The sequence below is a fragment of the Pelophylax lessonae genome, assembly GCF_965119305.1.
Source record: "Pelophylax lessonae genome assembly, chromosome: 8".
In the NCBI taxonomy this organism is placed as follows: Eukaryota; Metazoa; Chordata; class Amphibia; order Anura; family Ranidae; genus Pelophylax; species Pelophylax lessonae.
Genome location: NC_138775.1, coordinates 278,786,027 through 278,808,940, shown reverse-complemented (window position 1 = coordinate 278,808,940; position 22,914 = coordinate 278,786,027). Strand labels below are relative to the sequence as shown.

General features: G+C 45.6%; 1 protein-coding gene across 1 annotated transcript in view; it reads left to right on the top strand.

Moving 5' to 3' along the window:
- The window catches only part of EFCAB7 (EF-hand calcium binding domain 7), a 103,720-nt gene extending 81,333 nt beyond the window's left edge, over positions 1-22,387 (top strand). Inside the window, exons 10-14 of the mRNA XM_082265941.1 lie at positions 6,031-6,164; positions 13,031-13,179; positions 15,680-15,889; positions 17,176-17,283; positions 21,894-22,387. Of these exons, the coding sequence (XP_082122067.1) occupies positions 6,031-6,164; positions 13,031-13,179; positions 15,680-15,889; positions 17,176-17,283; positions 21,894-21,968 (676 nt within the window). The 3' untranslated portion in view covers positions 21,969-22,387. The remainder of the gene's footprint in view (positions 1-6,030; positions 6,165-13,030; positions 13,180-15,679; positions 15,890-17,175; positions 17,284-21,893) is intronic.
- Positions 22,388-22,914: the final 527 nt, after the last annotated feature.

Here is a 22,914-nt window from a genome sequence, read left to right as displayed (position 1 = left end):
CTATGCTGGCGATGGGGGCTGGAGGGGTGCGCAGCCGGTGACCAGACGACCAGCTGTGCAGGGGGGGAGGTTGTACCTGCTGGGGGCCAAGGCCCCCCATCCTGCCTGTCCTTGAGGCCTAGGGATCCCTTCTGGGTCCCTAGAGGCCTCGTGGTGCCGCGCAGGGCTGCCATTTTGCTGTAGCCTGTGTGTTTCTATGCAGGGCGGCCATGTTTGTATAGTCTGGTGACCATTTTGCGGTGGTTTGCCAGGGAAAAAAACAGTGGGGGTTTTCCCTTTGCAGTGTTTTACACTTTTTGTGGGGTCCCCCTGGTGACTCATGGAGTCTTTAGAACATATCTCCCCACCTGATCCCCTCTCTGAGGCTACGGGGCCCTCCGGGTCCCAACCATCCTTCGATGCACTAACAGCGGTCCTGGAGTCCTTTGTGTCCCGGGTGGAGGTGGCTTTCAGGCGATGGGCTAGCAAAGAGCTTCCCCTGCCTTATCTGTCTCATCAAATCCTGAATCTGATTTGGGTCACCCTGCTGGGTCTGCAACTGGGTCTGATCTTCCCTTTCAAGGTGATCGCCTGTTTGGAGCTACCCTGGATGACATCATTCAAGGTCTCACAGTAGGGAAGAGTGCCTTTCTTCCACAGGCTACTAAGGGCAAGGAACCTCGTCGTAGACGTGGGCCCTCCCTCTCAGGTCATAAGAACTTTTTTCGTCCCCAAGGGTTGACTGACAAGGGCACGTAGCCTTTCAGGGCCTCCTCTGAAGGATCCAAACAAACCTGGTCATGCAAGCCAAGAGCGAGCTTCTCCAGACCCGCAGACAAGGCTCCTTCAGCATGAAGGTGCGCCCTTACCCATATCGGGGGTGGACGTCACCACAGACGCCAGCCTGTCCGGCTAGAGAGGCGTCCTCGGCAAACATTCTGCTCAGGGGATCTGGACACTGGAAGAGTCCAGACTACCGATCAATGTATTAAAAAACTCCAAGCGATCAGTCTCAGTGTCTGGAATATCGGACGGATCGTCTTCAGGGATGTCCATTGCGCATTCAATTGGACAATTATGTCAATCACAAGGGAGGCACAAGAAGTGTCCTGGTGGGCTCTGGAGGTAGCCGGCATTCTAAGGTTGGCAGAACGGTTCTTTCCAGCCCTCTCTGTTGTACACATTCCGGGGTGGAAAACTAGCAGGCGGATTACTTCAGTCAGCAGGCGTTGGACCATGGGGAGTGGTGCCTTCTTCCAGAGGTGTTTTTTATCAGTTGTGTCTCCGGTGGGACATCCCCGAAGTGGATCTGTTATCTCTGCTCAACAGAAAGGTGCAGAGGTTTGTGGCTCGGTCAGGGGATCTTCTGGCAGATGCCACAGACTCACTGGTGGCCCCGTGGGGTCAGTATCGTCTGATTTATGCCTTCCCTCCTCTCAAGCTTCTGCAAGACTTCAACGCAGGATCGATGCAGAAGGGATTCCATTTATTTTAGTGGCTCCAAATGGCCTTGCAACGCTTGCTACGCCGATCTGGTGCTGCTGTCCCAAGGACCAATTCTTCATTCTGCTTTACAGTCTCTGGCTTTGATGGCTTGGATGTTAAAGGCCAGGTGCTGAAGGATAGAGGTTTATCTGAGTCGGTGATTCCTACACTGTTAAAAGCTAGTAAAATCTGCTTCTAGGAAGATCTACCATCATACGTGGAAGACGTTCATTGCGGGGTGTGAGTCTCTTGGAGTTCCTCCTCGCTCCTTATTGGTGGCTCGAATCTTGACCTTCCTTCAATGAGGGGGTTGAACAGAAATTGGCCTTGAGTACCATCAAGGGCCAGGTCTCGGCTTTGGTGGTCTTCTTCCAATGACCCTTGGCCACACACTGGATGCGGTCCGGGCAATTACGGTGTACTGGGCAGTTACAAAGTCTTTTGGGAAGTCAGACTCACTATTTGTGCTCACGAATGAGCCTTGGAAAGGGTTGTCCACTTCCTCTGTGACCTTTTCCAGATGGATCAGACAGACGGTTATTCAGCCCTATTCCATCAGGGATCAGGTTCCTCCTTTCCCTGTCCAGGCGCACTCTACTCAGGTGCTTAGTTCCTCCTGGGCCTTCTGTCATCAGGCGTTAGTGATGCAGGTTTGCAAGGCGGCCACCTGGTCGTCGGTGCACACTTTCACAAAGTTTTATAAAGTGGCTGTGTTGGCATCTGCAGATGTTTATTTTGGCCGCAAGGTTTTGCAGGCTGCTGTTGAGAGGACCTGATCCCCATTTATGGTGATGGTTGCCTGGTTGGCTACTGTTTAGCCTTGATAATTTTTTTGCTGTTTCCACCCATCATGTTTAAAACTGCTTTGGGACGTCCCAATGGTGAAGAATGACAGGAGCCGTGTACGTCAATAAGCGAAAGCGAAAATCAGATTTTTGACTTACCGTAAAATCCATTTCTCTGATGTTCATTGATGGACACAGCACCCACCCCTCTGTAGAGTTGTAATTCTTCTGACACTGCTTGTAGCTAAACTGAGTACCTATAGCAAAGAGAGGAAGTATACCTCCTGGGACTGCCAATAAGCGTAGCCAGATTTTTTTCCTGCCTAGTGTCCTAGGGGGCAGTATAACCCAATGGTTATGAAGATCAGGAGCTGTGTCCATCAATGAACATCAGAGAAATGTATTTTACAGTAAGTCAAAAATCCCATTTTTGGGTTGTCCCCAGAAAAGTAATAGAGGGAAAATCTTCCATTGGGGACACTAGTCTTAGTGATCTGGAGGTCCCTGTAGGATTCCCTTAATTAGCAAGGATTTCCTCTCCCTTCCTGTTTTGTCTCTGGGACAGGAAGTAAAGGTAAATCTCCCCAATGAGACAAGAATGGCAAAAATAAATCTTTCTGGGTTATAACCCTCGCTTACTCTATCTAAAATGGGGAAAAAAAGTTTTGCCTATAATATTACTTAAAGCTTATGTGTTAGCACACTCATAAGATGCTGGAATGCACATTTTAACTTGCACGAGTGTCTCAGCCGTCCGAGATTCTCCCTCCTGATTGGCTGAGACAGCAGCGGTGCCATTGGCTACTGTTAATCAAAGTCAGCTAGCCAATCAGGGGAGAGAGGGGGCAGGGCCGGGTCGGGGCTCCGTGTCTGAATGGACACAGGGACCTGTGACTTGGCTCGGGTGTCCCCATAGCAAGCTACTTGCTGTGGGGGCACTGAACAGGAGGGAGGGGCCAGGATCACAGAAGAGGGACCCGAGAAGAGGAGGATCTGAGCTGTTTGTTAACAACATGTTTCTTATTTTTATAGGGAAAAAAATGAGACTTTACAATCACTTTTAATGTGGACATGAGTTCAAAAAGTGAAGATCTGCTATCTTATAGTGAACGAAATGCTAGTTGTGCCTAAGCAGCCTGAAAAAAAGACCTTGTTGTCATGAATTACTCCTGGAAAGTAGATAACCTCTGTGCCTTGAGTCTTTCAACTGTACATCTGCAGTGTGAGATCATCTAAGGCAGTGGTTGCCAACCAGTGATCCATGGACGACTGATGGTCCACGAGAAAATGTTGGTGGTCCCCAGGGGTTTGACTGCAAATCAACATTGTGGCGGATGTATGCCGCCCAATGTTGTTACCAGCTTTGTTCTCAGTGCATTTAAACCTGATGCCTCCTCTGTAGTTTCGGCTCCTGCAAATTTAGAGGGAGGAGCCGAGAGTAGTGCATAGCTGGAGGTGAAGAAGGAGGGGACTTCCAATAGCAGCGCTGATCACAGACTGTGGGAAGCTCGAGCACATGGCTGGATAAGGAGGTGAGATCCAATGATGAGTCTGTGTAAGGCAGAAGTGTGATGCAGAGTGCGGAGCGGCAGGGAGCCAAAGCAATGTATGTGTAAGGCCTGTAAAATTACTGATAGTGGTCCACGGGATTCAAAATTGTGAGTTTAGTGGTCTGTGAGATCCAAAAGGTTGGCCACCACTGATCTAAGGTACTGCTGCCTTTGACTGCTAGTCTCCCCAAATCTCTGAGTTCACTGCTCATGTGTACTGGAGTGCAAGCTGTACCACATTACCTGCAGTGCAAGGATCCCCTGCTTCTTTTTCATCCATTCTTTGGATCTGCGTTTCGGTTTCCTCCAAATCTCCTGCTTCTTCTTCATCATCACAACACCAGTCATCAGTGAGGCAGCTCTAACATGAGTAAGCAAAGCCTTCTTCTACCAATATGGCTGCCTTCATACAAAGACACAATGCAGAAAAACACATGGTCAGTCGGTAATGAGGAAATGATCAGCTGCAGGGACCCTCCTGGCAATACTAATGAAAAATTGCAAAAAATGCGCCACCAGGTGGCAACCAACTGGGCGCATCTATATTCCGTAAATGTGCCACATCCTAACAGCTGAATTAGAATTGGAAAAAGGAAACATGGACTTTAACGGCACCCATATATAAAATATAACATTTATTGTCGATATTAAAGTATAGAACATACAAATGGCAGCAATGGCCAAAACGTACAAAAAAGAAAAAACATGTTTTAGTCAACACAGAAAACAAAGAAAAATTAGTTAATTTCCAAACTACCACATTGGTGTAATACAAGCATAAATATATGTAGACTCTGTTACAATAACCATACTGTATGTTCCCCACGCAAAGGGGAGAAGAAGGAATTAAGCTGACATGTTTCGCAGGTGTGCTTCATCTGGAGCTCTGATTCACCACTCTGCAAGGGTGCTTGCAAAAAGGATGAATCAAGGGGAGTGATCGAAAAGGCCAACAAGGTTTAACCGAAGACCGGCAAAGTTATGCCGGGATGTACTTGTTAGTGTCTACGGAAACTTTAATCCTTGTCCGGCTGGAATTTTAGCTACACAGTATATGAGATTGGCTTCTGAGAGACCTTCAGTAATCTAATGAAGATTAGATAAGGTCTCCAATAATCGAGTAAGACGGGATCAGCCAGTATAAGTAGGATCCCAAAAATAGGGCTCAAGATTCAATCACCCCCCAGGGATGGGGAAATACCGCTCCTGGCAATACTAGTGACTAGTCCTTTGCCCTCTGCCTGCCTTTTTTGGGCACAGCTTCCACAGTACAGGTCCTCTTAAGCCCCGGAAGATTTTACCCCCTTCCTGACCAGGGGGTTTTTTGAGATTTTTTGCTGCGTGACTTTAACGGACAATTGCGCGGTCGTGCGACGCTGTACCTAAACGAATTTGACGTCCTTTTTTTCCCACAAACAGAGCTTTCTTTTGGTGGTATTTGATCACCTGTGCGATTTTTTTGATCATGCGCTAGAAACAAAAAAAGAGCGTCAATTTTGCAAAAATAACAATTTTTTCACATTTTTTTTTTATATGAAATTCCAAAAAAAAAATGTAAAATCAAAATTTTTTAACATTTTCGGGCCAATTTGTTTTATGCTACATATGTTTGGTAAAAAAAATTGCAAAAAGCGTATTTTGATTGGTTTGCGCAAAAGTTATCACGTTTACTAACAAAGGGAAAGATTTTTGTCATTTTTGGTGTTTTTTAAGTGTGTCCTAGGGGCGTGTTTCTAACTGTGATTGGACATGGCTACTACTGTAAAAACAGAGATCAATGGTCCTACATAGTAGAACCGTCTGATCTCCATTTTTACACAGGGGAGAATGACAGACGGCTTTGTTTACATTAGCCGCCTGCCTTTCTCCCTACCCGGCGAACGATCACGAGTGACCGGCGGACATCGGTCACACGCACTGACTTCTTAGGGAACAAGCCGGGGCGCGCGCGCGCTCGCCCGCTATTGGCTCACAAGCCGGTGACAGGCTAGTGACGTATATATACACGTCGCTTTGCCTGGCCGGGGCTGACCGCCGCAGAATATGTACTTGCGGCGGTCGGCAAGTGGTTAACTTGATAGCTTTGAAAATAAGGCACTCTGATGTTAGCGTTTGACATTCGCACAGATAAAATTTAAAGGAAGTGCCACAGGCTGATCTTATAGGGGATGTATTTTAAAGTTATAAACCAAGGAGCTTGCTACACATTATAATATTCTTCCTTTTTCCAGATCTGCTCTGTCCGACATGTTTGACATCATTGATTTAGACGGCAACGGCTCTCTCAGCCTGGAGGAATATAATTTCTTCGAGATGCGAACCAGCGGTGAGAAATGCGACGATGACGCCTGGGAGGTTTGCAAAGGTGCGTCCCCGTTGCCTTCGGTGTTTGTGTTTTATTCACCTTGCCAAGAGTTGTCTCTTTTGTATTAATGGAGTCACTTAATACAGTTGTTTAACGGAAAAACGTGTGTTATTGAGAGATAATCTAGAACAGATTTAAATACGTGGCACTATCTTCCCGATAATACATGGTATATTACAGGCCGTAAAACGTCCACTAATTCTGAGCAAAACATTTGCATTTTTATGGTTTTCTATTAAGAATGCATTAGAATTGAATTACTTTTCTTTTAACCTTTCAGCAAGATGTTGGAGAAAAAAAGCTTTTGGCATAAAGGCCAGGCGCTTCCAACATTTATTACAATGTGACCTTAATATCACCCGCTATCATCGCGCCTTCTTCCTCGAACGGCAGAGGGAAAAAACTTAACATCATTTACTTCACTGTTCATCCAGCTTCTCATCACAGACTAGAAAATAAGACCAAAGTCACAACAGACTTCTCTGATTAAAGATGTACAGGAGATACCCTGGCTAAGCAGTGCTGACTTGACATAATTCGTAGCTTATAAGACAGTGTAGCTTATTCATTTTTAAAGGATCTGTTTACTCGGGTGGATATTTAAGTTTTGGTAGGTGATGGAGAATCGAATAACGCAACGATTTGTTGCAGCCCTCTGGTGTTCAGATCTCTGTGGTTGCAGGGACTCCAGCATTGAGGTCTCTATGCTTGTAGGAACTCTGAGTTTAAGGTATCTGTGCTTGAAGGAAATCCAGGAGTGAGGTCTCTGTACTTGCAGGGCTGCAGGATTGAGGTCTCTTTGCTTATAAGAACTCCAGGATTGAGGTCTTTATTCTTGTAGGGACCCCAGAAATTGGGTCTCTGTACCTCCAAGGACTCCAGGATTAAGGTCTTTGTGCTTCCAGGAACTCTGGGTTTAAAAGCACTTGTTATCCCAAGACTTCATATTCCTGATATGAGGCTGCTGTATCATGTGCTTGTATGAGAAAGTCTCCTGTTCTCTTTGTATTACTTCCTTTTGTGTGAAATCCCTGGTGTTCCTGCCAGCCGGGCAGGCTCTGGCTTCCACTCTATTTAAGTCCCACGTCCAAAATGGCACGATATCGACCTGAGGAAGGAGCGCATGCTCCGAGAACGCGTCGCCAGTGCCATGACGTAATCACGCTTGCGGAAGTGACGACGGACTGGCATCTGAGTGTCCCCGGGACGAGGACGTGCGGCAGTCACCGCTACAGCCTGTTTACTCCCACCGCTCGAGCCATCCTGATCCTTACCGGAGTGTTTTTATGAGCTGTTTAATTTATCACTTTTGTGAGTACCCTCCTATCTAGTGGTCTTATTCCAATAAAATTCCAGTTACTGCACTTAGTGGCGCCTGTGTTTCCTTCTAGTTACATAGTTACATAGTAGGTGAGGTTGAATAAAGACAATAGTCCATCCAGTTCAACCTGTGTAGGTGTGTGTGGCTGTAATCATCTCACATACCCCTGAATGTTCTGATCCTTGAGATGTAAGTCTAAGAGTCTTTTGAAAGCCACCATACTACCCGCAGAAACCACCTCTTGTGGTAGAGAATTCCACAATCTTGTAGCCCTAACAGTAAAGAACCCCCCACGTTGCCTGAGGTTAAAATGCTTCTCCTCTAATCGCATTGTATGCCCTCGAGTCCTCATGCAATCCCTTCAAATGAACAGCTTTTTTTCTAAGCTGAGATCCCCATTAAGATATTTATAAATTGCTATCATGTCCCCCCTCAGACATCTCTTCTCCAGGGAGAATAAATCCAGTGATTGTAGACGCTCTTCATAGTCAAGGTGCGATATAGGGGTAGTTGGTAGTTGGCTCCAAGCAAATCTTCTACTTGTCATTAGAGCTGCCTCTGGAGTGCACCTTGGGATTTTTATGGACTTTTATATGGACCTTGCCACACAAGGACTTTAATATTGTCCTTTTTACTGTTAATCAATTACTCTGGTCATTTTGTGCCTAGTGATATTGGTATGGTCCCTGGTGACACTTTATTCCCCGTTGTGCACCAGTTGTTTATTTTTGTTCCTGCTAGTCCCTCTGCTTTACTAGTAAAAACTGACCACACTAATGGCGCTTTTCGACTGCATGGAACCGAACGGTTCGGCTCGCTTTTGTGCTTTTCCACTGCATGGTACCATATTGTACGGTGTTGGAACAGTTCGGTACGGTACGGCGGCGCTTTTCCACTACATGGAACAGAACGGTACGGCTCGCTTAAACAGTACCACCTCGGTTGTGGTTCCAAGAGGGCCGTACCGGTACCATATCCCACAATCCTTTGCATGCAGCCTTGACTGTTTGTCACTACTAGCCACTGATTGGTCAGAGAATCATTGTTATCCCACCCACTTTACTTTAGTGGAAAAGCAAACCGTACCAAACCATACCGAACCGCTCCAACACCTTACCATGCAGTGGAAAACCAAACAGAGCCAAGCAGGGCCAAGTGGAGCCGAGCCGGTACTTGCAGTGGAAAAGTGCCATAAGCAGCAGAGCACACTGTGGTCAGTTCTCTAGCTATGCTCGGAACTCTGTGTACTCTCCAATGATCAGACTGGTCCTGACATGCCCCCGCTGCACAGCCTGTCACTGAGAAGCCCAGTGTGCTGCTGCTTCTCCTCCCCCCAGCTCTTTTGCAACTGAGAACAGAGGGAATGTGATCACTAAAAGGTTGAAATGGGTATTTATAATGTTGTTTTTTTATATTTATACAAAAATGTTTTGCCTTTCATTTATATTTTAAACTGAATGGGTTGTTTTACAAGGTGATCATTTGAAATCACTTTAAAGCGGAGTTCCTGCTGAGAAAAAAAATATTTGGATAAAAAAAACCCCGGGACAGTCAGGGCTAGTGCATTTCACAATGGATAGCCTCTGAACTGTCCCAGGTTGCACTTACCTTTTAAAAGAAGAAATACTTACCTTGAAAATTTCTTGTCCAGCGCTGCCATCTCAGGTGTGGGCTGCTAAAGCCAGCACATCCTCTTCTCTGTCCTCTTTGCGTCCTCTAACGTCCTAGAATGCCCTGCACCGGCCCCGACGTCAGTTCCGGGGCAGACACGTCATCCCTGCATGCCCAGAAGCTGTTTAGCAGGGAATGACGGCCTGTGCCGGAACTGACGTGCGGGGCCGGTGCAAGCGCATTGATTCCTGGGAGCGATGATGTTCAGCTCCCAGGAATCATTACAAGCAGAAAGTCACGGCGGCGGACGTATCCGCAGAGGGAGGAAGAGGAAGTAAGGTAAGTATATTTTCTTTAAAAATAAGGTAAGTGAAACAAAAAAAAAATTAATTATCCAATTCTTTTGCAGGTAAAAAAAAGCAAGAGGATAGAAAAAAAAAAACATTTTAGGGTGGAACTCCACTTTAGGGTTTCTGTACTTGCAGGGCTCCAGGATTGCTTCATGGAACTCTGAGTTTAACCACTTGCCGACCGCTTACGTTGTTTTTACTGCGGCAGGCTGGCTCCTACAGGCAAAACTACGTAGGTCTATGTCGCTCGCCTGGAGGCAGTTAGGAGGCAAGTGCGCGCCGCCGGCGGCGCGCTCCCGCCCCTGATCGTCAGCTGGGAAGCCGATGCGGGTGTTGGGCGGCTCCGATTGCCGCCTGAAACCTGCGATTGTTCTCCGCAGAGAGAGAAGGACGGTCGGCTGTTGTAAACACAGCCGACCCTCCTCCCTGGGATGATCATAGAGATCATGTGATCCTTCTATATAGGATCACAGGTCTCTATGAAATCATCAACAATAAAAAATATTTTAACATTTTTCTTTTTTTTTTTTGAGAATGTCATATAGCAGAATGTGAAAAATATTGGGTTTTTTTTTTTTCAAAATTGTTTTTTTGTTTATAGTGCAAAAAATAAAAATCGCACAGGTGATCAAATACCACCAAAAGAAAGCTCTATTTGTGGGAAATAAAAGAACGCAAATTTTGTTCGGGTGCAGCGTCGCATGACCGCGCAATTGTCCGTTAAAATAACACAGTGCCGAATCACAAAATAGGTTCTGGCCATTAAGGGAGCAAATCCTTCCGGTGTTAATGTGGTTCTAAAGGCTAAGGCTGGGTTCACACCTCTGTGTGGAGCCGCTCACAGCAGGGGTCCAGTGCATCCCCTGTTCAACGTTCCAGGTCCGATTTCGCTCTGAACTTTTGGCTGAATTCGGACCTGAAACAGACCAGAAGACACAAAGGACTCCTGTGCAATTCACTCCCCAGCTGTCCCGTAGCTGTGTGAACCGGGTCCATTGAGAGCCCTGCTGTGAGCCGCTCGGCACGGAGGTGCAAAACCAGCCTGAGGTTTTTTTTTTTACTCTAATGCATTTTCTACATTAAGGTAAAATCCTTCCATGATCCTCCAGCCCCCTCTAAGTATTTACCTTAGCCTGATCTCAATCTCAGTGCTGTGCCCAAGAGCGGCAGCGGGACAGCAGTGGGAGCTCCTGCTGTTGTAATAGAAACATAGAAAAGTGACGGCACAGCAAGATTTTTTTTAAAACCAGGGCTCCAGTTGTTTTTGCGTTTACTAAAAGTCAGCAGCTACAAAAACTGTAGCTGATGACTTTAAATAAACACACACTCACCTCTCCCACGATCCAGTGATGTGTTTACCTGAGCCATCCCTTCTTCCAGTATTCTCTTGCGGCCGCCGGCATCTCGACTGTGGGCACCCGGCTGTCACAGCTTGCGTCTTCACAGCCGGGTGCCAACTGTGCTTCCTGAATGGTCCGGCAGTCTTCTGGGATCTGTAACATGTCCCAGAAGACTGCAGGAAGGGAGACTGAGAGGAGAACTTCTGCTCGAATCGCCTAAGCGATCTGAGCGGAAGTGGAAGCGGATGCCTGTCAAAACTAGGTACCCGCTCCCCACCAAAAAAAATGACATGCCAAATGTGACAGGGGAGGAGTACTTAAAGCGGAACTTCTTCTTTTGGGTGGAGCTCCGCTTTTAATTTAAACATGGTTTTCATCATGTGAGGAGGGAGTGGGGGACAGTGCCAAATCACGCTATGTATGTCTATAGACGCACCCAGCCTGGCTCAGGAGCGAGCCCTCAATATCTGCCCCATTGCAAGTGCTTGCTATGAGGGCATATACAGAAGAGGGGGATCAGACAGCAGCAGTGGAGGAACCCAGAAGAGGCGGTTCAGGGCCACTCTATGCAGAACAATTGCACAGAGCAGGTGAGTATAACATGTTGAATAGTTGAATTTAAAAAATTTCCTTTAGCAACGCTTTAGTATCCCTATGCTTGCAGGGACTCTGGAATTGACGTCGCCGTGCTAACTTCCTGTTGATCTGACCAGTAGATCTGTTATTTTTCCACTTCCTTTAACAGGGTGACAATGTTGTTTGCTCTGCAGCGAAATCTCATCACAGTGTTGTCATTCTCCGCACAGGTTAATCCTAAATATAATCTTAGATGGATTTAGGAACTTCTATGAGAGTTTTTAACAAAAGTCACCGGCTACAAATACTGTCGCTTCTGACTTTGAATAAACAGGTACTTACCATCTTGGATATGAGGTCTGGCTGTGACTTCCCAACTGCGCATGCATGAGTGGGGGTGGGCCATATTGACGTCATCCGATGTGCCAAAGAAAGGTATCCACTAACCTAGAAAAAAAAAAAAGTAAAAAAAAAGCTTAAAAATCAGTTAGGGCTGGGGGTAAGTAGAGGATAAGAGGCACGTCAGGTTTGGGATGAAGGTTCGCTTTAGGAGGCAAACAAACTCCAGTTAACATTTTTTAGGCAGATAGGCCTCATTCACATGAGTATACTACAGCGTACACCTGTGTGAGGACCGTGTTTGCCCGCATGGGAATGCACAGGTGTTCCATGCATCCCTACACCGGTTGCACAGACACAGTCACTGCTCCCAATTTGACAGCTGTGCAGGTGCGGGTGCACGGCCCTGAATGTAGGCACACGGGTGTATGCTGTAATAGTACACCTGTATGAATGAGACCTAATAGCTACATTTTTTTTTAAAAGAGCCTAAGCCACAGGTATCAAACACAAGGCCCGCGGGCTGAATGCGGCCCCCCAGGCCATTTTATGTGGCCCTTGCACCTCTCCTGCAGCTGCGGCACCCCCCTTGTCTCTGCCCCCACCTTGTCTTAGTAGTTGGCAACAGAGGACAGAACTCCTTTGCCAGATCCTCTGCTTCTCTGTGCTGTTGCAGTAAGGCTCGTCTTTGACCCCCCCCCACCCCCTTTCTCCGCAGTCTGCAGCAGAGAGGAGGGCAGAACTCCTTCTACAGATCCTGCACCTCTCTGTGCAGCCACAACACCACCTGGTCTCTTCCTCCCCTGGTCTCAGCCTTCAGCAGACTCTGTAAGTGGACTTCAGCCCTCCTCTGGTCGTCCTCCAGACCTTGCACTTTCTTCTTTCCAGATCCACCCGCATCTTCTTCCTGGCAGTAGCACCAGGTAAGGGGTTGCATTGTTATGTAAGAAAGGGTGAGTGACTCTTGACTTCTGATGGTGGGGGGGGGGGGCTCTTGACATCCCATGTAAGGGTATAAGGGGGGTGGGGGTGCTCTGAACATTTAATCCTACAGATATAACCGGCCCTTTGAGGGCAACCATAATGCTGAGGTGACCCGCAATGAAATTGAGTTTGACACCCCTGGCCTAAGCCATGTAAAAAAAAATCTGACTATTGTAAGCATTCTTTTCAAGAAAAATAACAGACTTACTGGCAGGATCAACATGTAATAAAATTGTTACAGGGGAGGAAACAATGCAAATGGAATCTGTTTTGGCTGCTGTAAGTTATGGTTAGTTTTTACCCCCCGTTAATTTTTTTTTTTTCTTTTTCTTGATTTTTCTACAGAGAATTTTGAAACAAAGAAAAACGAGCTTACAAGGAAAGGTTTTGTGGATCTGAACCTTATGGAGGCAAATGACAGAGAAGGGGACCCAAGTGACCTCTGGGTGACGGTGCAATCCATGGGTTACAACAAAGCCCTGGAACTGTCAGAGGTAGAATGCTGTGTGTAGTTTAAACTGATGAAGCTCCATCAGCTCCTTTTATATTGTAAAGCGCTACAAATCCTGTATAATAATAATAATTTAAAGTGCATCTAAAGCCACATTTTATTTAAAATGTTAGGTAGAGCATCTTGAGCTGTCGCTAAGAACATCAATAGAGGGACAATCTTCCAATGGGGACCCTTGTTGAAGGGACCCTTGGAGTCTACCGGACACCATACCTTCGACCATAATTTGATAAAAATAATGTTCTTTAGCAAGAAACATACATTCCACGTTAATAATTGTGCTAACAAAATTAGTGTGTGCTGTAAATTGCCTGCAGCATTGCTCCTGTTTCTTCTTGCTGGAGACTACAATTTTGCTGAAGACCAGAGCCCCTGAACAGCAGTAAATATTTAGGCTGTCAGCAGATCAGCTTCTATAAATTCGGCACAGTGCCAAAAAGCAGAGAGTAACTGAGTATGTACAGGGCAGGGTGAGACCGTGTATTACTGGATTTTAACCACTTTACCACCGGAGGATTTTGCTGTCTTACGTCCAGGCCACTTTTTGCGATTCGGCACTGTGCGACTTTAACTGACAATTGCGCAGTCGTGCGACGCAGTACCCAAACGAAATTTACGTCCTTTTTTTCCCACAAACAGAACTTTCTTTTGGTGGTATTTGATCACCTGTGCAATTTTTACTTTTTGTGCTATAAACAAAAAAAGAGCGTAAATTTCGAAAAAATAACAATATTTTTCACATTTTTTTATATGAAATTCCCCCCCAAAAAAATGTAAAAATCTAAATTTTTTTTTAATTTTTGGCCAATTTGTTTTCTGCTACCTCTGTTTGGTAAAAAAAAAAAAAAAAAAATCACAATAAGCGTATTTTGATTGGTTTGCGCAAAAGTTATTGCGTTTACTAACTAAGGGAAAGATTTTTGGTGTTTTTTTTTTTAACGAGTAATGGCGGCGATCTGCGATTTTTTTTTTTTTTTTTTTGCGGGACTGCGACATTGCGGCGGACAGATTGGACCCTTGACTGACATTTTTGACACTTTTGGGGGTACCAGTGACATTACTGCAGTAATCAGTGCTATAAATATGCACTGTTACTGTAAAAATGACACTGGCAGGGAAGGGGTTAATTTTATTGGAGAGGGAGGGGTTAATGTATGCCTGGTGCTTACTGACGTGTGTGGAGGGAGGTGACTGAGTGAGTCAGGGACAGATCGCATGTTCAGCTATGCTGAACCCTGCAATCTGTCACTTCCTGTCACTTAGGAGATCCGCCCGCTCTGTTTACACAAGCGGGCGGATCTCCAAACTAGTTTCCCCGACGATCGGGGAAGAGCAGCGGCGATCGCCGCCGCTCCTCCCCTGGCCCGACTCCCGCTGTGAATGAATACAGCGGGAGCGCCGCCTACAGGGGGAGGAGTCCAGCGACATAGTACTACGGCGCTGGACGATAACGAACCACTTTGCCGCAGTACGGTCAACGTGACCGGTCGGCAAGTGGTTAAACAGTATAGGCACTTATTTGTAATGTTTTACATAGCTATACCTGCTAAAGGAGCCGGCCTGAAGTGATCTAGCAGAACTTAATTTTCTGACTAAAGTTCCGCTTTCAGGTCCGGATCACACTGATGCGGTGCAGGAACCACATGCAATTTTTAGACAGGAATCGCACCACAATTCTGTTCAAATCACATGCGCTTCTGCAGCAGTGTGATTTAGGCTCTTCATTTTGTATGGCTCAAATTGCACTGCATCCGCACCAAAATCACGCAGGGCACTTTTTTTTTTGCTGCGCCAGAATCTGATTCTGAAAGTCACACTACGTTTTCCGAACCAATTTTGGGGTGTCGTAGACATAACATACACACCCGCAGCGGCTCGCATGAACTAGGTGCATGTTTGATGCGGTGATGAAACCGCACAGATGTCGCAAATTCCGCATTAGTGTGAACTGGCCTAGGGGAAGTCTCCCAATGGGGCAGAGAGGACAAAAAAAAAAAGTCCTTTTTTATTTAAAGTAGTGTTGGCTTTAGATAAACTCTAAGGGGAGACTCTGTCACCTTGCCTATGCAGTGCAAAATGTCAGTGTCTATGTAAAGGGCACCCCCCCCCCCCCCCCAAATGATCCACTGATACCCTACTGGCAAGCCCTGCTCTGTTGTTTCTACTGCTGCCTCAGCTGGTAAAAATACCCGGTGCTTCCAGGTATGGGAATATGTGTTCTCTGTGCATGCAACTAGGCTCCGGTCCTGTAACCAGTCGCCAGGCCCATGCTCTGCCACACGATGAGTGAAATCACCTGCTGACACTGGGGATTCTGGTGCCAGCTGCAACACAGGTAGTTGGGGGAGCTTTTTTGTACATACACCTGAATGGGCAAGATACAGTATCTCTAAGAAAAAGCCCACCTATAAAAGTTGGAAATGGAGCATTCAGCTGGCAGACTTTGTATCTTGAATAAAATCTTGTTTTATTTCGTTTTGCAGGCATGTCCATTTATTATTGATGTTTATGCAGAAAAGTGCAAGCCCAGACTAAGCGCTGTAAGCCTGCAATCCAACAGTCGGCAACTGCAGAAGGTGCTTTGTAAGTCTGCAATTCTGAAAGGAGAGGGAAAGCCCATGGAAGGTTATGAAAGCGTTGTCATCTACACATACAAGAATGATGCCAGAATTACTTCTGTTATTGAGAATAAGGTTTGTACACAGTGAGATAGATTAGATAATCTTTATATTTAATAATGGTAAACAACTACTTCTAACCTTTACTTCTACACAGGGGCATAACTACAGGAGTTGCAATTGCAACCGGGCCCCATGCTCCAGGGGGGCTGTGCGGCTCCCCTGTACACCTGGATAGGAGGGGCGGCGGGGGCAGCATGTAGAGAAATCACTGTCCTCCTTTTTCCTCCTGTAGCTGCTGGAGGAAAATGGAGGAGATTAGTTCCTCTGTATGCTGCCCCCGCCGCCCCTCCTATCCAGTTCACTTGTGTTCTGCTGTCTCTGGGCCCCTGTGTGCTCCCCTGTCCCCCCCCCCCCCCCCCCACTCCACTGTGCCCCCTCCTGCCGGCTGTTGCAGGGGATGTGTCACAATAGAGAAACAGGAAGGGGTCGGTAAATATGTAATTTACCAGCTCCTTCCTTTTCTGAATGGACAGAGTCATAGTCAGTGACACTGTAAAAAAAATAAGATAAAATTATAAAAAATAATACAATTAAAATACCAAAAAATAAAAACTACTGACACCAGTGGGTGAACTTCCAGGATCGCAAAGGTCACACTTTAGACCGAGCCCTGGCAGAGCGGAGATGGAGCTGTCATCCGCCTGCTCAGCGGGAATTGGCGGATCGATCCCCTGCTGAGCAGAACGGACTCCGTTCCGTGTGAAAGGACCCTTAGAGGGAGATTTACTAAAACTGGAGAATGCAAAATCTGGTGCAGCTCTGCATGGAAACTAATCAGCTTCCAGGTTTTATTGTCAAAGCCTAATTGACTAAACTGAAGTTAGAAGCTGATTGGATACCATGCACAGCTACACCAGATTCTGAGTGCTCCAGGTTAAGTAAATCTCCCCTTAGGCTCTATTCACACTTGTGTGGCTTGTCATCTGACTTTGGACTGTAAAGTCGCATGACAAATCACTCTACATGCTTTTCAATGACAACCGTTCAAATATGTGCAACTTCAAGTCGCAGCTACTTTAAAAATGTTCCTGCACTACTTTAGCCTGATTTGCATGTGACCTGAGTGCCATAGACTGCAATGTAAACACTCAAAAGTTGCACCTGAATGTTATACATGCAACCATTGTGCAACAGTTGTCCATTATCATTGGTCAAACTTGCATCAAACTTGCATTCCAAAGTCGCACCATTTTGAAATCCTACAAGTGTGAATGGAGCCTTAGTGACATGTTTTTCCTGTAGAGCCGGTCTCACTCTGCTCTGTACTAACACCCATCTCTCCCCTGTCCTGCTTGCAGGCGGATAAGAAGATCATGATGCAGGTGAACAATGACCAGAGCAAGAACTGTGTCAGCAGCCGAGGACTCAGTGTGTTTGCTGTGGAAGTGCCAGCAAAATCAACTGTGGTAAATGTCATCTTCCAATAATGCTTCTTTACGATCAAACACACTGAAAGGTGTATTCAAGCATACCTCTAGATCAATCCAATCTCTTGTTCAAACAATTGGTTACTGCCCTCACCTATAACTAGTCACTGCAGCAAGGAGCATTGGAAAGGCAATGCATACCAAAAAACAAAGAAATTTCCAAGCTCAACTTACCAACCAGCCTGCAACCAACTGAATTGACCTGTCCAACAGGGGTTTAGTTGCACACATTTGCAAATACATGCATAAGCCACAGAGCCGCAGCAAGGCACCCCATTTTCTGTGGACCTGACTCTGATTTCTGTGAGTCTCCAACAACGGAAGCACATGCAAATAGATAGACAGGCGTAGCGCAGATAAACCTAAAGGGAGCCCACCCCTTCTTAAAGACACAGGGGCACACTGAACACCCAGCCCATAGCACGCTGGCAGCAAAGGTGTCAGTGGGTTGCCTGGCCAATATAATCCATAATACAAACAAGTGGTTACTGCCTAGAGTTCCACAGAAAATGGGGTGCCTTGCCGGGGCTCTGTGGCTTACACATGTATTTGCAAATGTGTGTAACAACTAAACCCCTGTTTTTTAATGCATACTGTTGGGCAGGTCAATTTGGTTGGTCGCAGGCTGGTTGGTAAGTTGAGCTTGGAAATTTCTTTGTTTTTCAATCTCGTGTTCAGCCTAGGTTCACACTGAATGCGGGTTTGAAATAGTGTGCGTTCAGTTGAAACCGGTATTTCAGTCTAACTTCAGGGGCGATTTGAGAGACATTTGTGCGGGTTCATGTACAGATGTCTATTAAAATTGCCCCCGAAGTCGTCAAAAGTAGTGCAGGAACTACTTTTGGGAATCCACGCGGCGCCGCAAAGTCTGCGTTGAACCGATTCAGACGGTGCCATTGCGAGCAATGTCAAATCGGCATGTCCGATATAACCACATACACTTATCATTTAGTTAATTTGTGAAACATTTTCCATCCTCCTCCATCTAATTTTCTCATAGTTATGCTCAAAAACAGCCATCGTTGACCCCACTAATGATTAAAAAATCAAACAGATGTTCTTAAAAAAAAGAAAAAATGGAATGAAATCCTACTAGTGCAAAGCCAGCTTAATTTGGAAGCAAACCCTTCTATACTTTACAGCCAAGGAAGCTGCCATCTTAGCCTCTGTTAGATCTGCAGTTTGCCATGGTGCTGCACATGTGATCAGTTGAAAGCACAAGCAACTGTGACCGTTATCTTTCACAGCATGTTTTTGGAAAGAATTAAATTGATGGGTTTAATTCGGCTGTACTGTATTTGTAGTTTTTACATTGTTCTGAAAAATGAGTAGGCAGGCAGCACAAGCCTTCTCTCTTCTGCCTTCATTATGGGGGTTTACTTAGAGAAGACATCGTGTTATCCCTTATACTAATTTATCTGCAGTCATTTGGGGTATGTGCATATATTGGAATGAGAAATAGCTTTTTCGAAGGGTAAGTGCTGTAACAATTAGTGGGCCCCAATCCCTCCCCCCCCCATTAACTCTGGCTATGTAGCTGTGCCCACTGTGCAGAGATTTTTACTGTGCTGCCTGCTTGGAGCCACACAAAATCCCCTCAATTGGGTTCTGCTGACACATATTAGCGGTGACTTATTAATTTCAGTATAAAATTCATACAGTGTTTGGATTTTCCAAGACAAAAACGAACTGCAGAGAAAAATATGTTACTTTCTCTTCCATTGCAACACACCGAAAGTCATAAACTTGATTTATACTGGTGCCTGCAGTCAGATTAGGCACTGGCAAACAAACTGTAGGGCAGCCCAGGGTATAACCCCTCCTACTACCAGCATGCCTCCATTTTTGCTAGTGTCCTAGGATGATGAATGTCTTTTCTTTAGCTCTCCTGTTTTAATGACTAACATGTAATATTTATAGCAATTTTTTATTGAATCAGGAATCTTCTCTACACCACTGCTGGAGGTTTTTTGCAGCTATCCCAAGTGGTCATCCTCAGCCTATTTTTTGGATTACACCACATCTGGGGATTCTCCTGAACTGGATGTTGCAGGGCTAGCCTGGAGGCGACCTTTGGGCACTGTGTTCCCCAAGACTCAGTTCTGGTTAAGTTAGCTGAGGAGAACTTTCCAGGTCCAAAGCTGCTTGCCTTCCTCGTTTTAAAGAGTCTGTTAGTGAGTAGGCTGGTCAGGCCAAGCACCAGAAGCTCCCTCTTTTAGTTGGTCACTGGGCTTTGCCGTGAAAGGGGTCAATGATGCGGGACAGATATTTGGGTGGAATGTCAGGAGTGTGCTCTACGCTCTCTTTCCTGTCATAAAGTATCAAAAAAGCATCTCCCCATGGCTGCTCTTGTTGCAAAGACCCATGTGGAACTTTGACCTTCTGATCCATTCTTGCTGTCTGCCCGCAGTGACTTTGTCAGCTCCAGCCACCCAACCCTCTGGTCGCAGACTCTCACCTGCTACCAGCTGTCTAGATTTCATAAGTCATTTTTTTTACCCTTTTACCCAAAGCCTTTACGTTGCCTTATTGTGCTGAAGCTGCAAAATATAAATTTCTAGACATGGGAAAGACAGTCCTGTTGTACCGGGTGGCCCTTGCTCACTTTCTGCTAACCAGCCAGAAGCTGATTGCATCATGGCTAATAATGGTGCTGTTTGAGTCTCTTCCATGCTTGGAGTCCTCCTTGGCTCATTGGGTGTACCTCTGTCCCCCCAGCTGAAGTTTTTACTAAAGTAATGCGGGACTTTATGACCCAGATTACCCAATTATATTCAGACTCAGATCGCAGAGTTGGGGAAGTCCTTTCTTCTTGTTTTCCACTAACTTGTTGGAGAGCCATCCGACCTGGTTCCTGTCTGACAACACCACGGTAGTTGTGTATATCAATTATCAGGGAGGAATCAGAAGTCTCACCACAGTGAGAGGTACAGCGGGTCCTATCTTGGGCAGACTGATATCCCAGCCTTGTTACCCATGTACATACCAAACCTAGACAACTGGCAAGCAGTTTTCTTTTGCCGTCCTAATCAGGTGACAAAAAGAACAGCACCATCTAAGTGTACTGTAGTATGATCACAATTTAATGTAAAAAAAGTGGAATGACACTTACAATGGTATAAACAATATCCAGCGTTAAGCAAGCTCTTCTTCATACAGCCACTGCTGTATACGTGGCCAGAGGTCTGGGGGTGCTGGTGGCTCCCAGTGCTTCCTGGAGAACTCAGAGACACTCAGACACTGGGCAACTGTTGACGTCAGTTCTGGGTACTCCGAACGTGCGCTACGCCTTCCCCACCTGCCTGGGAGTATCTCTGAATACACTCCAGGAAGCACTGGGAGCCACCAGCAACCCCAGACTTCTGCCCATGTATACACCAGCAGCTTTTTAGTGGAGGAGCACCAGACTCCTTAACGCTGGATATTTTTTTAACATTGTGAGTGTCATTCCACTTTTTTTGCATTAAGACAGTGATCATACTACACATATGGCACTTTTCCACTGCAAGTACCGGCTCGGCTCTACTCGGCCCTGCTTGGCCCGGTTTGCTTTTCCACTGCTGGTACTGCATGGTACGGTGTTGGAACGGTTCGGTACGGTACGGTATGGTTTGCTTTTCCACTAAAGTAGTACTAAAGTTAAGTGGGTGGGATAACAATGGAGTGGGTGGGATTCTCTGACCAATCAGTGGCTAGTAGTGACTGCATGCAAAGGATTGTGAGATATGGTACCAGTTTGGTACCTGTTGGAACCACAATCGAGTAGGTACTGTTTTTTCAGAGCCGTACCGTGCCGTACCATTCGGTTCCATGCAGTGGAAAAGCGCCACCGTACCGAACCGTTCCTACACTATACCATGCGGTACCAGCAGTGGAAAAGCACAAAAGCGTGCCGAACCGTTCGGTTCCATGCAGTGGAAAAGTGCCATTAGATGGCGCTGCTCGACGTTACTCGTATAGTAAGACCTCGCTCATATATCAAGGTAAGATTTTTTAAAAAAAATTTTCTTGTCTGGCAAAACACTCACAGACCAAGTTACTTGCAATCCAAGATTTTACTCTATAGAATTAGGACCCCAGTTAACAGAGGAGCCTTGACGTGGGCACTGAGGCTTCCACATATATTTGCAAATGTGTGAAACAAAACCCTCTGTTTTTAACATGAATTGTTACACAGGGCCAATTTGGTTTGTTGGCAGGCTAGCTGGTAAGTGTGCTGGAAAACTTTTGTTGGCTTGTGATATGGCCATGGTAAGGCCATACATACTGCTGCACTATAAATTGATCCCTAAGTGCAGTCACCAGTGTTTCAATGGCTTGTACCCTAACCTGATTGTAGCGGCATATCATACACTCTGCAGTTTGCAGCAGAGACCAGAGTCTCACTGACTCTCATGCTCTCTTTATCATGGCACAGACACAAAGAGAATGCCAATAAACTATTAAGACACTAGAAAAGAAATATATGAGATCATCATGACCTCATGTTGTTAAATATTTCCCCTAGCCAGATATTCTGCATATTCAGAAATGATTTGTATAATACCAACATGAAGCAGGGAATTAACATCATCTTATCTTTTTTGCAGGTGTCTCAGCATGTCATGGCACTGAACGAGAGACAGGAGTGGTTGTATAACTGCATACAAAGTGTTCTGTCCTGAGCCTGAGAGTAAAGGAAACCAGTGGACATTTCTAATGCTTCGTCATATCAGGATCATTGCACTGATAACCAAAGATTTGATTGACTACAAGTGCCATATTTCTTCTAAAAAAGTGTTGTTTTTCTTACAGTTCTTGCAAAATACTAATCAATGTGGGGCCCAACCCATGCAGACTGCAATATTGTCTTTGTCTGGGAATCAAGAAAAAAAATATTGACAATCACATACAAATGGTACACTGCAAATAAACTGTGATTTCAGCTCTGTTGGCCTGATCAAAGTCCTTTCCGTATGAGAGATTTTGGGTAATAGTTCAGATGAAGTGCACTTGGTGGCAGTACACCGCAAACTGAGAATGGGGCTTGTGAACAGTTGGTGGAGTTGGAGCTGGTGCTTGTAGAAACTAATCAGGTTTCATTTTTGCAAAGAAAGCAATGTATCGCAAAGAAATCGCAAAGTCAAATATACAAAAACAAAAATAAGAGTGTGTCCACAAGTCCAACAACCCAAGAATATTAATATCTCTGGATCAAAGAGTATAGAGCAAAAAAAAAAAAAATACCTTGAGAATGTGGGCAGTATAGAAATCCCAGAGGAGATCTTATATCCAGGAAAAGGAACATTCACTGATTTCTTATTTTAGGTTAGGATTTTAAGGGCAATTCGAGAAACCCAGTATATGAAAATATATAAAAACAATTACCGTATATACTCGAGTATAAGACGAGTTTTTCAGCACATTTTTTTGTGCTGAAAACGTACCCCTCGGCTTATACTCGAGTCAACAAAAAAAAAAAAAGTTCCCGGCCGCTCCAACGTGTGTAAGATTTAAAAATGGTGCCGCCCGGCGTATACATGTCACCGCTCATGCGCCGCCACCGCTCGGGACAGGTCGGAAATAGCCGAACGTATAACAGCTTTCCCGAGCGGCGGCGCCGCGTGCGCA